Source organism: Lotus japonicus, chromosome 1 (genome assembly GCF_012489685.1).
Source record: "Lotus japonicus ecotype B-129 chromosome 1, LjGifu_v1.2".
In the NCBI taxonomy this organism is placed as follows: domain Eukaryota; kingdom Viridiplantae; phylum Streptophyta; class Magnoliopsida; order Fabales; family Fabaceae; genus Lotus; species Lotus japonicus.
This window is the reverse complement of record NC_080041.1, coordinates 48,563,253-48,580,253: the sequence shown is the minus strand read 5'-3', so window position 1 is coordinate 48,580,253 and position 17,001 is coordinate 48,563,253. Positions and strand designations below refer to the sequence as shown.

At 35.9% G+C, this 17,001-nt stretch overlaps 1 protein-coding gene across 1 annotated transcript; it reads right to left on the bottom strand.

The window, feature by feature from the left end:
- Nucleotides 1-2,231: 2,231 nt before the first annotated feature.
- LOC130741855 (T-complex protein 1 subunit theta) lies at nt 2,232-10,861 on the bottom strand. Its single transcript, XM_057594428.1, has 14 exons — nt 10,628-10,861; nt 10,256-10,429; nt 9,769-10,031; nt 9,158-9,304; nt 8,905-9,066; nt 7,520-7,597; nt 7,071-7,204; nt 6,847-6,919; nt 6,692-6,769; nt 6,430-6,552; nt 6,160-6,254; nt 4,941-5,150; nt 4,625-4,682; nt 2,232-2,666 (listed from the first exon to the last, which is right to left on the bottom strand). Exons 2-14 carry the CDS (start codon nt 10,401-10,403, stop codon nt 2,598-2,600), a joined length of 1,638 nt encoding a protein of 545 aa, XP_057450411.1. The 5' UTR covers nt 10,404-10,429; nt 10,628-10,861; the 3' UTR covers nt 2,232-2,597.
- Nucleotides 10,862-17,001: the final 6,140 nt, after the last annotated feature.

The following is a 17,001-nucleotide window of genomic DNA, read 5'->3' as shown; positions in this document are numbered from 1 at the left end:
AAGTTAATTGACAAGTAAAGTAAAATCTAAAAATGTAGTATTTACCTTGAATAAGTTGATAATAATCTATTAAATTATTTAATGCGGGTACCACACCCAAAAAAATCAAGGTACCACAAAATTTACCAAAAAGAATTTATCTTTTCAACTAAGACATTAATATTCAGATAATTTTCAAGATCTTAATTTATGAAAAATATTCAGTTTATCTAAGTTTAATTTATCAAGAGTTAGTTCTTAGTTGATTGAAAAATAATAATATTTCAATTTTTTGATAGATTGGTATGCCTTTTTTTAACAATTTTTGTTTCAACAACATCTACGAAACAAGATTTTTCTGTAATGAAAATTGTTAAGACTCAAGTTTATAACAAGATGGAAGATGATCCGTCTTAGAAATTTATTAAGTTGTATATATTGAGAGGAAAATTATTTAAAAGTCCAATGTTGATACAGTAATAAATAATTTTTATACTATAAAAGAATTGAAAATTGAAAATTAAAATATTCTTTTGCTTATTTTAAGTATATCTATACTACTGTTTATTAAAAAATAGTATTCACTGACTAATTTTTTTATTTATTTTGGCCTCCAACAGAAAAATCATAAATACGCTCATGTATAGTGTACATAAAAAGTAGAAAAATAATTAATATAATGAATATAATCTATAATGTAACGAGATAAGAAGTGAAAAATAAAGAACACGTTGAGATTTATAACAACTATTTTGATGTCTAAATGTTAAAAACTAGCTGTGTTTTCTTTTGTTCTTTTTTTATGTGGGTTCCTGACCATGAACCTAACTAACCGAATGAGGCTGGGCCCAGCCATAGTAGGTTGGTGTCCTGAGTGGTGCATGTCCTTGCATAAGCTTCCATCCCTCCGATCCCTTTCTTGAATATTTCTCCACAATTGCACCCTCACATAGTCACATTGAGCACAATCCCAATAAATTATCTACTCTTCACTATATTTAATTGTGGAAGGATAGAAGCTAGAAAGATAGAAGGTAAGAAGATAGGAAGCGATCAGCAAATATGTAGATGGGAAAAAGTATGCTAATGACAGATGTACTTCTTGAATATGATAGTTGTTTTTATGTTGTCATACGTACTACGTGTCAGAAGGAGGTTGTGTTTAGTTTTTTTTCTTCACAAATGTATAGAATAAAACTCAAAGGTCCTCGAATGATAGCTCAAGTAGTAAGAGCTGGGGGGACATGTGGGTTAGATGAGGGAGGTTCAGGGATCAAACCTTGGACGGTGCAATTTATCTTTCCGATGTAAAAAAAAGGGTTGACAAACGACACCTACAATCATGCGATAATAAATCTCGAAAAGTGCAACTACAATGCCCAAATAAATGACTAAATGAAAAGAATAAGCATGCACGAGCCAATTGACATAATCACTAAATGACTTCTAAGCGAGAGAGAAAAACATCTTGAACAATGCTCACATATAAAAACAACTCAACTGCCTTTGTCAGAGTTGTAAACAGTGCGACAAAAAAGGAAGTCTATCTTGAACATGAAGACACTGATGCGGTCAAATAAAAATCTATGGGGACCTGGGTAAGATAAAGATTTCTGCAAATTTCATACATGCCTTAGTTGTAGTTAACTAGGCAAACAAAAGCATCCACAATGGAATGGAGGTGGTGAAGATAACCATTGCACGAGGCATTACTGGAGCTTGAACTGGGAGGAGCAGAGGTGAGTGTTGGTGGATGCCAATCACATACGGTCCTTGGTCATTGGCTTTTGAGTTGAGGCAGCAAATAGTGACGAGAGGCGGACAAATTTGTTAAAAGAAAAATAGGTGGGTAGGTGGGTGGTCATAGATTTGGTATTGGTCGCAAAATTGGCTATGACCGGCTAATATATTTTGAAGACGAGATGGTTGTGGAGGCTCATATGCGTTGTGGACGGTGAGATGGCGGTGGAGGTCACCAGGCGGTGTTGAGGGGAGAAACGGTGTGATCAGTGCTGCTCCCAAATATACATATACGATCATAAAAGAACACTAAATTTATTCAAGTTTTTATGTAGTTAAAATTTATTCGACTAAAATCTTTTGCAACATCAGTAACGTCCTTTTTGTTAATTAACAAAAAAACAAAATGGTAAATTAGGAAAAATAAAATATTTACTATGCTTGACAAATGATAATCCTGCTTACGACCAAATAGAGAAAGCAAATGCTTGATAGAGGTTTACATAATCAAGTTATAACAATTCTAGCGGCTTTCATAATCAAGTTATAACACTACAGTTCATGGCATACAAGATAAGTTAGTCAAAACATTGAAGAAATAATAAACCCAACAAAATTAAAAAAAGAAAAGAAAAACCCGCAAAAGGGCTTAGAGCAGCAATAATGCTCACTCACACATGAAAACCACCAGTCTCGAAAGCGTACTAACAAAATTTACAGATCACGTCTCTTTGTAACCCAGTTAAAATCAACAATTAAAACATAAAATGTAGGATCCCATTACTGAAACAAAACAAGATACCTAAGCCAGGTAGCAAAGTTTAGGACATCATGTTGAGAAACAAACATGACCAAAGCAACAGTCAACTCTCACATAACTAATCTTCATCCATGCCAGCAGGTTTGTCTCCTCTCCTGGGGCCCCCAGCTGGTTTAGACATTATAATCTGGAACATCCAAATATGATCTTAATAAATTTATACATAAGAAAAATGGATCAAAATCTTGCATCCAATTTCACATAAAATGAATATGCAATGACAAATATAGTCATGGCTAAAACAACCAATTAAACAGGTTTATTACCCCAACCAATTGCATTAGGCAACAAGAAACTGTCATCACTGGAGTGACAACAATAATGCATGTCCATTAATTTGACTATATATTAGACATGAACCACAATGCCATTACTAATAGTGTGAGCGTATAAGAAATAACAAGATATAATAAGGCCACACTGCTTCAGTGATTCTAGAACCCGAAGCAACTTAAGGAAATGAATATCATAAGCTACTGATGGATCCACTAATGGGCCTCTCCAATGAGGTTCACATAAGGAAGTTCAGTACGGGTAGAATGGGAAATGATGGGCAAAGTAGTGGAAGTCAGTTGCCCAGAAAGAAATACTGTTATACTGAATCCTAACGGACCTGACACGTGGCAGCAAGGAAGTGGGGGGATTAGATGCTGGAATCAGTGAGGGAGGGGCGTCAATATAAAGGAGAAGGAGGCTTCTCTCATCACTTTTCTTTCTCATTATACTTTGGCTGTGATATCCCTTTGTAATCAGAGGTGTTCGATGAAATTCCATTATCAGTTCTATGATAAACTCAGTTCCTGTTAATCTGGGATAAGGGCTCCCAATACCCAGAGCCTCCGGATGGAGAGCAGGCTAGAGTGTTGGATTAAGACAACTGATGGAGATGATAAAGACTGTGACAGACCAACGGGAGGCAGCAAGGCAAATCTGAGGGGTGGAACAGAGGAGAAAGACAGCAAAAGAGATGGTCGGAACTTAGACATATGACTGAGAGGAGTGAAGAAGGGAGAACCAGGTAGAGTAGAGGTGTCGTACTTTAGGGGTGAAGATCACATACATGGGTGTACCAGAGGAGAGCTACTTTTGAGATTAATCAAATTCCAAAGGGTGGAGAAGGTTGACAACATAGTAGGGGTATGTTTTTCAATGGTGGGAACCGAGGATGGCGACAGTGAGTTGGCCAATTTTTCATCAAGCTTGGTTGGCAAATTCCATCTCTCTTGTTATGAGAATCCTTAAGATGACTCGATAGGCCTGAAACAGAGGGGGTCTGATGGGGATAGACCATCCACTAATGAAGTGTCTGAGAGGAGAAATAAAATAAGGGTCTTAACCATGGGTAATTAACCAACTTTGACAAATTAGTTAGTTAGGCCCCGCATTATAATTAGGACAATTAGAGGATAGAGAATTCTGTTTTTCAGTTGGGCAATGAAGGAGTAGGCTGAGGCGCTAAGCTACTCAGATTCTCCCAGCATTTCACATTCTTTCTAATTCTGTTACCTATCCTGGGTATGTCCTGCACTGGGAAGGCTTTGGGAATTAGGGATGTTGAATGAAGTTTCAATTTCTAAACTTTTTGCTAATGAGGAGCTCATGAGGGGGGCATTCATGAACGGGTTAAAAGAGGAAATTAGAGCGAAAGAATCATGGCTACAGGGGATTTGAACACGCTACTTATGGTAGAACAAAAGAAGGAAGATGAAATCAGGCCAACTGCTCAAAAAATGTTAACTCTTAGATCCCATATGGTAAGTATCATGTACCTATATTCTTCAGTTAATTGCTGTTCAACAAGCCATAAGCTGTGATTATTAAAATTAATCTATACTACAAGTTGCAAATTTCCAATGTTGAAAATAAGGAAAAAGAAAAACACAGTCCAAGATAAAATAAAAAAATCAACACTTCTTGCCCAGAGTTGAAAGTTGAAAATTCTTTTATAGTATATCAATTATCATTAACCATTTTCTGTTTCTGAGCTTCTTTGCCCAAAAGAAAAATGTGGTTCGAGGTACTTTATAAGCAGGAAAATGGAATCAACAGAGAACAATTGAATACTATTTACTTCCAGTTGATTACCTGGTCCACCCGTAGTACGGTGCATACAGCATCAGCAGCATATTTAAGAGCAAAGAACCTGAGCAGATAAAAGCAAGGATTAAACCAGTGTACCCCATAGTGAGGTAAATTTTAATTCAAAATGCAATTTTTTTCAAATCTAAGCAGTTGACAGAAGGCTCCATTAGTCACAAGTGCCCTATAATTGTATTCAAACTTCTATGTGTAAAGCTAGAGAAACCTACACTTGCAATAATGAAACCACATTCATTATTTGCATAAGTTAAGAGGCTTCCACTATAAAAAGGACGCATGCATTAGAAAGATAGTAGTATACTTAGTCACATGGAGATCCCAAACATGTGTGGTCGTGACATCCTTACAAACACCCTCTTCCAAATCAATGCCAACTTTAGTATTTCCTGAGGCATGTTCAGCATACAGAGAAGATATAATTTCCATTGCATTTAGCCCAGCATTCTCAGCCAATGTTCTAGGAATCATTTCAAAACTTTCAGCAAATTTGGCTATGGCATACTGATCCAATCTGCAGAGCCAATGCAAATCTTTAGTACTTCCCATTAATGTCTCAATTGCCAGAGAAGCATTTAACAAGTCGAATCAAATACTGGAACATGAAGATATTGTACTAGTTTCTAAAGTAGTCAGCAAAATATATTGCATGGTAAAAAACTAAAAATCAAAAATGTAAATAATGGAATCTTCTAACTTGTAATCAAGTGTTGATTTTATTAGAGCAGTTTTGTTACCCTCAACAACTCTAGTGAGAAAAGATACTGACCCAACATAAGGAAGTGGCCAGCTTGTGTAGAAACTAGAAAGTTGTTGAACAAGTCTCATAACTTCTTATGTTTGCTACTCAAAGATGGGAATCGAATTATTAGAAGCACAGGATTTTAGGTCAAGGTCAAGTCTATCATTTACCCACACAGAGCAACTCTTTAATATTGCAAATATTGTAAAGTGCTTCACATGGACTTAGGCAAATGAAGATCTTTACAATGCAAAAGTTGTTGTATCTTTGGAAAAGCTTAATATGTGTTCAAATTTCAAAATAACTTAATAACTGAAAATTTAGTCTCCCTGAGCTTCTGAAGAAAAAATGAGGGATGGGAAATTTTCCTTAAAAATTAAGTAAATCCAAACATTCACTTAGATGCTAAAACTACATATGGAACTTGTTTTTTTCTGATAGGCTAATAGGATGTTACTTGTTAGGGTTGATCCAAAACACAAGGCAAAAAGATAGAAAGAAAATAGAAGATAACAGTCAAGACTTATGAGTAACTAACTATACACAACACGACCAACTAGTGAGTGTCATACGCTGCAAATATCCCAATATGTTATTACCCACACTCCATAGATAGAATACATAGCACAAAATTGGACACAATAAGACATCATATATAACAAACTAGATTTGTTATGTAATTAGAAGAGAAAAAACAGCACATCTAAATATTGAATAAAATGTATCCCCACAAAAGCAGACTCATATCCTTTTTAAAAAAAAACATGGAAATACAAGGTACCCTGTCTCCTTGAAGGAAAAGTCTTTCACCCTCTTTGCTAGTTCAATTTCGGTTGCTGCAGCTCCAGGCACAGTTCGGCTATCCTTGCACATGGCCTAATAACAGTCGTGCAAAATAAGTCTAATCAGTGTTCCAAACTATGATTAGATGCAAGTATATCAAAAAGTGTTACCAAAACAGATGTAGTATGTTTTAAAGGCCATGCTTCTAACAAGTTTTTTTTCTTTTGGGGAAGAAAGGTGGAGGGGGAGGAGAAACATTGGAAATTACCTTGTATGTGTTCACTCCATCATCAACTGCCCTTTCAAGATCATCCAGTATACTATCAGTACTTCCCCGTAAGACAACAGTGGACACAGAATTTCCACCTTCTTCATTTTTCACAATGGTCACCTGCATATTATGGAAAAACAAATGACATTTGTACAAATGAGGAAAACGCTAAAGGATGAAGATGAACTCCATTTACAAACACACAAATAAACAGTGAACCACAAATAATAACAGAACCCAAACAATCGCTTCAACATACCGTTACACCACCAACTTCCTCAACTGAAACAGAATCAACATATCCAAGATCATCTGGGTTTGGTTGGCTAAGTTTCAGCTATAGCAGGAAAGAAAAAATGGATTAGAAGGAAGAAAATAGAAGATTCTCTACGAAGCCAAAGAAGCAAAACACACCACAGCCACAGCACCAGTTGTCCGGCAAAATCGTCGCAGTTCAAACTTAGAACTGATTTTCAGAACCATAAGCCTACAAGCAGGAATTTGGGAGTTGAGAACAATTAGAATCTCACAAAGCATAACATCAAATTGATACAATGACAATGCTAATATTAGACCTTTGATGTGTAATAGCAAGAGATAATTAAAACATAAAAAAGAGGAGATAAGAATTCACGCACTTGTAACGCTCACAAAAATGCAAAGCCATCTCTCCTACTGCTCCTCCACTTACAATCACTTTGGCACCAGAATCAGCCACTGCCTTGATGAGCTCCTCTACTTTAGCCTCTTCAGTTTTTGAATAATTTTCTAGCTGAAAGGAAATAAAATAAAATAAAGTTAAAAGCAAAAACATCAAGCACATCGTACAAACAAGTATAAGTGTGTGTGTGTGTAAACACACAAACATGTATGTATGCTAGGCATGTATGTAAATATAACATACTCCATAAACTATGAAAAGAAAATCTTGGTCCATCAGATCATAAAATCTCCATTAGTACAGAATATTCTATACACAAATGAATAGACCTCTACATTTAATCAATGAATAAATATTACAATACAATCCCATTATATAAAACAGAGAAGATAAACGATTGTAACAAAATCAGTCATTTTGATATACCTGCTCAGCTGAGTGAATGAGGACAGTTCCTTTAGTATCAGTTGCAGATGTATCAACACCACTAACAAAAACAGCAACCTAAAACACCATTGCCATTGACAAAAGACATTAGTAGTAGTTAGTAAAAAGATATGATAATAGTGGATCATAGTGAGGAAAAACTAAAGGATTAAGTTTCTTACTACCTCCGTTCCTATTTAACTATCCAGAAAGAGAAGCACACTTATTAAGAAATGCAATAAATGTTGTTAACTATCAGAAAACTATTATTTATTTTCCTATTTAACCCCTTAAAACATATTTTTTCTCTTCTCATTTACTCTTCTCTCAAGGGCATTATTTGGAAAAACGTCAATTAATGCTCTCTTGAAATTCTAAGTGAACAAATATAAATAAACAGACTTAAAATCTCTCTAACTGGACAGTTAATGAGGTATGGAGGTAGTATCATATTAAAAGAAATAAGCAATTAGCAACAGATCATACTCCTTGATGATAGGAAATTATACGATTTTCAACCAAAACTGAGAGAAACAAGAAGTTAACTCAGCTTCAAAGTTGAATTACAATATGTCAACATGCAAGGAAACAATCAGCTAGGTAGAATCAGTAGGCAAACGTGAGCTGGATGCAAGTCGAAACAAATCATTCCTTAGTTTTGTTATTCAACCCTTGCAGAGGGGGTATGTACCCCTTGGAAATAATGAACCAAGACGAAATCATAATCTAATTAAAGTCTGTGATAAATCATGTCGGGTATAATAATAATGATGACAACAATGATGATGATGATGATTATGATAATGCATAGTTATCGCAATTTCTCCTACAGGACCCAACACTCAACGAAAAACAAACATTTTAAAAAATTTAGGGTGAGATAGTCCATCTATATTGGAAACAATCACATACAATAGTGAGCTGAAAACACCCATCAAATCAATTTTAGAAAATGTCAGTATATCACACATCCTGATTCTGTTTTTTAATAAAGCAATAAACATTGAAGTGTAACTCAATCCATCAGTTGTTCCATCTTCTAAGATTGGCTATTTATATCAGTTGCTTATTATAGGCCATTTATTAATTATTTGTTTATAGCCATGCATCATTAGAAGAGAGAATGTGTTAAGCAAATAAAATATCAAAACTAGGAGTACATCCTTGTTATTACTCAAAAACATCAGGCAAAAAGCCAAAAACTAAAAGTCTAGCCTTCATTCTAATCATAAAAATGATCTGAAAAGCACAAGAAGTCCTGAGATCACATAACTTGTAGTAATCTAGCATTAAAGAAAAATGAAAAGTAGTGAAGAATCTCAAAAATAAATAAAATAGCAGTCTCCAATGAAACCCTGAAAGTCCCAAATATATGGAAAGCTAACCTTTGCCTTTTCTATTCTCTTTATAGAACCAACAGCATCACTTTTCAAAACCATTCCCCTAACAACTGTGCTGTTATGCAATCCTCCTCCCAAGAGCTTCGCAACACGAACATTGTCCACATTAAAGTTTGCAGGGTTTTTTGGGCACACTTGGATGCATGCCTATATTTTGCAAACAAAAGTCAGTGAATTCAGTGTTACACTAACAAAGTGTTATTACCATAGTAAAACTGGGCAATGGAGAACTACTCACATCAGCAACAAGGGAGCATATGGTATCTTCTTGACCAAATTGTTTGCTAGCAACAGCAGCTCTCATTCGAGAAATAACTTGAACCTTATCACGGACATCCATACTCTCTGAACCTTTCTCCACAAGCTCGTCCAATATTTCAATAGTCTGAAATATGATAAAGACTTAGAGAAACATTATGGCATTTCAAGAGACAGAGATTATCATATAAACTCTTGATAATCCCATAGTTTTATTAGCGTTTTATAATACTCTCAATCTAAAACCGGAAAATTCATCGTCTTTTCCCCTCCAAACCTCACTATCCAAAATGTTTAGATATCTAACGGTGAGTGTCATAAAATGAAATCAGACGGAACAAAATGAGAAAAACTGAACTGAAGATATGGTTTCTTGTTTGAATATATCAATGATGGAATTGAAGAAAGCTAGGTCCATCCCATATCCCCAATTAGATGGGACAGAAAAGAAAAGTATTGGATGGAATGAAATGAATTAATGTTTTATTCTCTATCCTATTTTAAACAATCCAAAAGATGAAACCTAATGTCGTTCATGCTTTTCTACCAATCCAAACGTAACCTAAGGCTCTTGCTAAGGAACGAACAAACCTTAGCGATAGCTTTGGTATATCCACTGATGATCTCGCTCGGGTGCAAACCCATCCTGATAAGCTCCTCAGCGCCCTGCAGCAACTCCCCGGCAAATGAAATAGTCAAATTCGCCCCGTCCCCAATTTCCTCCTGTTGAGCCTTCCCAGCCAAAACCAAAATCTTGGCAGCAGGATGCTGAACTTCAAGCTCATTCACAATTGTAGCGGCGTCATTCGTGACAAAAAGCTTGTCCAAATGATTAATAACCATCTTATTCATGCCTGAAGTTCACAAAACAACACATCATACAAACAATAACAAATTTCTAAATCTATTGAAACCGGTTCACTTCACCGACTCTCAACAATTTATTTCCTTTACACTTCTGTTACAGCATTTAACAGATTAGTCACATTAGTTGATGTGTTAGTCACAAAGTCTATTTTCAGTTAGAAATCAGTTTTCATCATTGAATAAATATTAAAATGAGAATGTTGAGGGTTACCATTAGGACCGAGCGAGGTTCGGGTGATAGTGGAAAGTTGTTTGCAGGCATCGATGTTTTTTATAACGGCTTCATCAAGACCAGAGAGATGTTTGTGGCCTTCCTTCAGCATCGATTGGATCCCGTATGACTGCATATTGAACCCCATTTTTTCTTTGAAATGGGTGACTGCGCCTGGGAAAACAACAACAAGAAAAACCAATCAAACCCTGAATGCATATAACTATAACTCATTACTAACTCACATTGTTCGTCATCAAGCTTCAACTAATTGAAGAGAAACCCGAAGTGATTTCGGGTTTGAAAATGGAGGAATTCACAGATCAATGCTTAAAAGCTGAGAAACCCTAAACGGCAATGAAGAAGATTTACCTGTTGATCGAAATCAAGCAGTGCGGCGCCGAAAAGGGTGGTAGCAGCAGTGGGACAGAGTGGTGGTTCCAGCAGTGCGGCGGCGAAGGCGACGGTCCCTGCAATATTACGACGGCGACGATTCTTCCCTGCAGCGGTGGGAGTGGGCGATGAAAATGGACGTGTGGTGCGGGTGATGAGTTTCGAACTAGGGCTTCTGTTTTGGTTATTGGGAGGGAGAGGGGGACTAGGGCTTTTAATCGGAGGGATTTATAAGCTTTTACGAAAATAAAATTAAAATGGGTTTAATTGCACATTTAGTCTTCATTTATACTATTTTCATGAGTTTGATCTCCGACAAAAATTAATTGCACTTCGCGTACCTGACGAAAATCTATGTTTGCTGACGAGGTATTTCTTAATGATATTTTAATTAAAAAGTTGATTTGTTTTAATTGAACGAGGCTTTCGCTCGTTGCAATTTTAGTCTCTAACCCTCAACCATCACTCCTCCTCCTCCTTAACCTCAGCAACAACCACTAATTTCCAGAATCATCTTCCACCTTAAAAAAACAAGAAAAGGGAATCCCATTTTTAAAAAAAATCAATCAATTTACTCTTGTATCTGAATTCTGAATCCATGCAAAACAACCAACAATATTTAAACAATCATATGGGTGTCTGATACATAAAATTCACCATCATGTATCATATACGTGTCGGATTTTTTTACATTCGTGCCCATCCTTGAATCATTAGTATTCCTACCCGTCCCCTACACGAATGAATTAAATAATAATATAAAAGGAAAAAAAGTAAAAGTAACATGTAATATGTTATATGGTTTTTCGGGCTACTTGAGTCGAGTTACTTTTAGGTAACCATTCCTCTTTTCACTATATATATACAAATAAAAGTATGTTATATATAAATATCAATATTTTTTAAACCCCACACAACATAATTTTAGTATCAGACTTTCATACTTTTATATATATAAACTCTTAAAATCACTCTCAATAATAATGAATAATTAAGAAATAGGGTTAAATATTTTAGAGGTCCCTGAACTATAGCGAGAAATTGATTTCCGTCCCTCAACTAAATTTTCGTTGATTTTCATCATTTAAGTTGTAAAATCGTTTGGCTTTCATCCCTTTACCGGTTTCCTACTTACTTGGCATGCCAACTTGCAGGTCAATTGATGACATGTCAGTTTTTCCATTTTACATTTATTTTTTTCCATATAACATTTTCAAAAAAACATTTTCCTTTTTTTATTTTTCCCTTTGTAACACCTCATTTTCCGATTAGTAGAATATTTATTAATTTATTTTAATTATTATTAGGTTATATAGTGATTTGAAAAAATAGGTGATTTTACTATACAATAAGGTGATTATGAGATTTTATTATATAATAAAGTGATTAAGTGATTTTATTAGATAATTAAGTGAGTAGTTGGGAGTAGGGCCCATTATAAGACTATTTTAGGGTTAGGGGTGAAATAGAAAGAGAGAAATCAGAATTTGAGAATTGGAGAAGTTAGCAGAGGAGAAGAAAAAAAGCGTGAAAGAGAGAAGGGAGAAAAGAGAAGAAAACCTAGAATTTGATCTTCAAGAGGTAAGGGTTTGAATTCATGTTCTCTGGATTGGTATGATAGTGGATAATGATAGAAAGTCTGATTTAGGAACCCTAGGATGCAATTTTTTTCTAAACTGAAGGTGGATAATTGAATTTAGGGTTATGAATTGTGGGTGGAAGAAAGGGGGTAGCGCGCCACGCATGAGGCTGCATAAATTTACGAGCTCTTGAACCCTGTTTCGAGCTGTGTTTAATGACTGAATTTGAAGAAGTAGTCTTCATAACAGTTGTAACCCTTTCTGTTATAAAACTTTTGCCGCTGGTTTCACGTCATTCCGACATCTGTAGCTTGAGTTATATGCGTTTTAGTGAGGATAGGTTAAGTTGTCTCGTTTCTCACGAACTACTGTTAGTGTTAGATTTTTCCTGAATTCTTTACTTTGAATTTTGACTTGAAACTTTACAGGGATTTACAAAACTTGTATCGGGAACCATGATAAAAATATTAGATTTTTCTAAGTGTATTTGAGGTATTTAAAAATTCACCTAGGTTGTTGTACAGTTTATAACCGTTTTGAATAAAATGAGTCATTTTAGGTGCAAATGTTGTTTTCGAAAAAAGTTGTGGCGCGCGTAGTGATGCGCAAGGCGCGGTGGCGCGCGACCATGGCAAGGGTTGCGCGCGAGGGAGGTGGCGCATGTAGGTAGTGGTGCGCGCGGTAGCGCGCCCATGAGGGGGATGGTGCAGGGAGATGACGAGTTTTGGGGGAAAATTAGGAAGAATCCAGTTTTTGTATGATAGTTGCAGAACCTGTTATATATGAACTATATTTAATTTACATCTGTTTAATAGTTCATTATATGATGTTATTTCTAAATTGATGTTATGTGTTAAGTTGATAATATAATGTGATTGCAAGTTGCGTGATTGATAACATGTAAGTGTGTGTTTTGTGAAATTGGAGATGATTTGAATTGTTGAGCTGGTGATGAATATGCTAAAATAATTAAGACTTGGAGATGGTCTGAATATGCATATGTTAGTTGAGTTTTGCACAATAAACTGCATAGTTGTCAAGAGGCAATGTTTGCTAGAGCTCGTGGAGGCTAGTGACTTGTCCCAAAACTAGAGTGGTTTTGAAAGCCTAGAGCAAGGGCTTTATTGATGGTTATATGTCTGGAGTGGACGCGCTGATACCGCTAAGGATAACAACTTTGGTACCAAAGGCATTTGCACGGAGTCACACTTGAGTCATATGTGTTAGGAAGTTGTTGATGCTAATTAATGATAATTGTGATATTTTTTGAGATTTGATGTTGTGGTAATTGGAGACAATAATATTTTCTTACTTGATACTATGAATTATGGAGTATTGTCATAACTGTGAGATTGATTGATTATATTAAATTACATAATTTATTATTTGTTAGTGAAGTGTGAAGAATTTATGTAGAACATAGATAAGCTTTTACATTATTTATTATTATGCTTATCCATATGATATGAGTTCTCACCCTTCTGTTTGAATGATGTTCTATGCGACATCGCTCAGGTACTGAGGATAGTGGAGCTTCTCGCGAGTAGTCGGAGGAGCTAGTATTTAGATATGCTTTTAGTGAAGGGAGTCATGCTCTGTTATGTAACACCGGGGCAACGTTTAGTATTGTACTTGGATGTTAGAAGATATTTTATGAACTCTCTTTATTTATTCTTGGATTATGTTTAATTTTAGAGTTGAAAATAAATCTGGTGTGCTATGCATATAATGTTGAGACAACAAAGTTGAAAATTTATTTATATATTTATTATGAGCATGACATGTGTTTTGATTTATGTTTCTGGAGAATAAATGTGACACCCTCTGTGTTATGCATTTTATTCTGATTTAAGCTATAATATTTATGCGGGGGTTAGAGGGTGTTACACCCTTTCTATCTCAAATTTTTGCAATCTCTAACGAAGAACAATCTCAAGTTTGTGCCCCTTCTTTTCTATGCAAGCAACAAGGTGAATTGTAGTTTGAATGGTAGATCGTGTCTTCAATTGAAACTCATGATTTCACCACCCCCATGTTTCTTTCTTTTCTATCATCAAATTCATTATTCCTCTCTCTTCAACACAACCTCCTTCTAGAATCATGCAACACCACTACTACCACTCACACCACCACACTTCCTTCTCACACAACCATTGTGCAAATCGGGGAAAATGGAAGCAAATCAGAGTAGATCGAAGAAGCAATTGATTGGGCTCGCTCAAGGAGGGTTCCATGGTGGCTGTGGAGGTTTGTCGCAGATGTGGTTCGGCGCAGCGTGGTGGTCGAGGTGATCCAAATAGCGGTGCGACGGTGCCCTCTGATGCCTAAGCATTAGTTCGATTGGGCCTTCGGAGACCAGATCGACAACGACGACAAAGTTCACAATGACGACAGAGAGGTTCCTGTGTGGGTTTAGTTGCAGTGGTCTTAGGGCTTGGCTCTCCAATGCTCTAGTTATGCTGGCTAATGGTGAGTTCTTGTTCAAGTGGCCAAAGTTGATTGATTATGCAAGGAGGCTAGGAGTGATTCATGGGTCTGGATATGCTTCCTTTGCCAGCCGTGTGAAGAGCTTGTGGATCTAGTGTTGTGGTTGTGAATATGGCTTCCCTTGGTTCTTATTTATGACAGGGTATACTGGTTTAGTATTATAGACTAATGTTAGTTATCTTCTTGTTCTTTTTTTTATAGATTTTGTATTGGGTTGATCCAATGAGTTTGAGGACAAAATCCATTGAGAATTTGAGTCTGAAGAATGTTGGAGATTGGGGGTTTATTGTTGTCGTTGTAAGTACAGTAGCTAATATTTATTAATATGATAAGGGAGCTTGATTTTGTGTGTTTTAGTTATTGTTTTTAGGTTTTATGGTTTGATTTTATGGATTTCCGAAGAACAATGTGAAGATAATGAACATTATGAAGATGAAGATGATAGTTAGGATGGAATTTTAATTTTTTTTGTTTTAGTCCCTCTGTATATTCCGCGTGTAATTAAAATCATTCAAAACCGGGAAAAAAACATGTCACCTTTTACCTACATGCTGGCATGACACATCACTGGTCAAAACGGTAAAATGATGAAGATCAAACAGTTTTACAAGTTAAGGGATGAAAAGAAACGAAAATTTAGTTCAAAGGCGAAAACCAATTTCTCGCTAAAGTTCAGGGACCCCGAACATATTTAACCCTAAGAAATATTTAAACAGTCCTATTAAATGATAAAAAATAACAACCTACTTAACTTAATGATACAAACAACAAAAAATATATTGCTACATTATTTTAAATATGAAATGATTTTCATGTTAAATGTTCATTTCCTGTGTTTCTCTTTAGCTTACCATGTAATTACACATTAGTAAAAGCATTTTATAGGCAGAGGCGAATGCTTAAAAATGATTCAGTTATGACAATGCAATTCATGGTTGAGTTGGCATCGAAGGATGATAATTACTTTTGTGAGCACATTGCAGATCAAATCAATAGTCTGCAGCATTTGTTTTGGAGAGATGGTGTTGGTCGGTTGAGTTACCAAGTATACGGTGATGTGCTGGCTTTCGATGTGACGTATGGAAAAACAAGTGCTTGTTACATGTAGTTGTTTTTTCAGGAGTAAATAACCATAACCGAACAACTATTTTTGCTACTGGTGTGGTTACAATGAAAATGAGGAGACCTATTTTTGGTTGTTGGAACAATTTTCAGCTGCAATGAAGGGAAAAGTACTTGTTGCTGTAGTCACGGATGGTCATCCGTCGATGAGGAATGCAATTAAGATTGTCTTTCCAAATGCCTGGCATCTACTTCGGCTGCAATGAAGGGAAAAGTACTTGTGTGCTTGGCATCTACTTCGGAATGCAAACCAGAATCTTGGTAACCCATTGCTCACTAAAGGATTTAAGAATTGCATGTTTAGAAAAAAGTGGGATGAATTGGTTTTGAACCTTGGTTTGCAAGACAACTGTTGGGTAAAAGAAACATATGAGAAGAGAAGCATATGGGTTGCCGCTCATTTGCGGGGGAAATTTTTTGCAGGATGTAGGACGACATCTAGATGTGAGGGGTTCCAGTCTGAGTTAGGCAAGCATGTTCATTCAAGATACAACTTGACAGACTTTTTACAACAGTTACAAAATTGTGTGAAGCATATGCGTTTTAGAGAAATTGAGGATGATTGTCATTCTATACATGGTGTGCCTGCGATGAAAACCAATTTAGAATCCTTGGAAATGTCAGCTACAAAGCATTTCACTAATAATGTCTTCTTACTTTTTCGTCCTGTTTTACAACATGCTCCTTTGATGAAAGTTCTAGACTGCACAGATGCAGTCACATGCTTAAATTATACTGTGGCAAAGCTAAGTTTTTTGGCCAAAGAGTGGCATGTTTCTGTTTCTTCGGATAACAAAGACTTCAAATATTCTTGTATGAAAATGGAGTCGCGTGGCTTAGCATGTGAGCACATAGTTGATGTGTTAGCTCATTTAAGGATAGAAGAACTATCTGAATGCTTCATCTTCAAAAGATGGAGCAAGGGAGCAAAGGATGGTGTTTACAGTGGTAAGAATATTGAGAATGATTTTTGGGATTTTCAAAAGAGTAGTAGATGTAGTGCATTGATGGATCTATATAGGGCACTTGGTTATTTGAATTCTAATACTGCGGCTGATTTCAATGATGCAACACAAAAGGCCAGTGAACTAATTGAACAAAGTAAGGCAAAGAAATCATGTCAAAGGGAAGGTAGTCTCTCTTTGAGCCAAACTAATATATTAA

Coding starts and splice junctions, on each gene's coding strand:
- LOC130741855 (XM_057594428.1), bottom strand. CDS start 10,403: ATGGGGTTCAATATGCAGTCATACGGGATCCAATCGATGCTGAAGGAA. Junction 9,305..9,768: donor ATACCAAAGCTATCGCTAAG/GTTTGTTCGTTC, acceptor ATCATATTTCAG/ACTATTGAAATATTGGACGA. Junction 6,920..7,070: donor CATTTTTGTGAGCGTTACAA/GTGCGTGAATTC, acceptor TCCTGCTTGTAG/GCTTATGGTTCTGAAAATCA.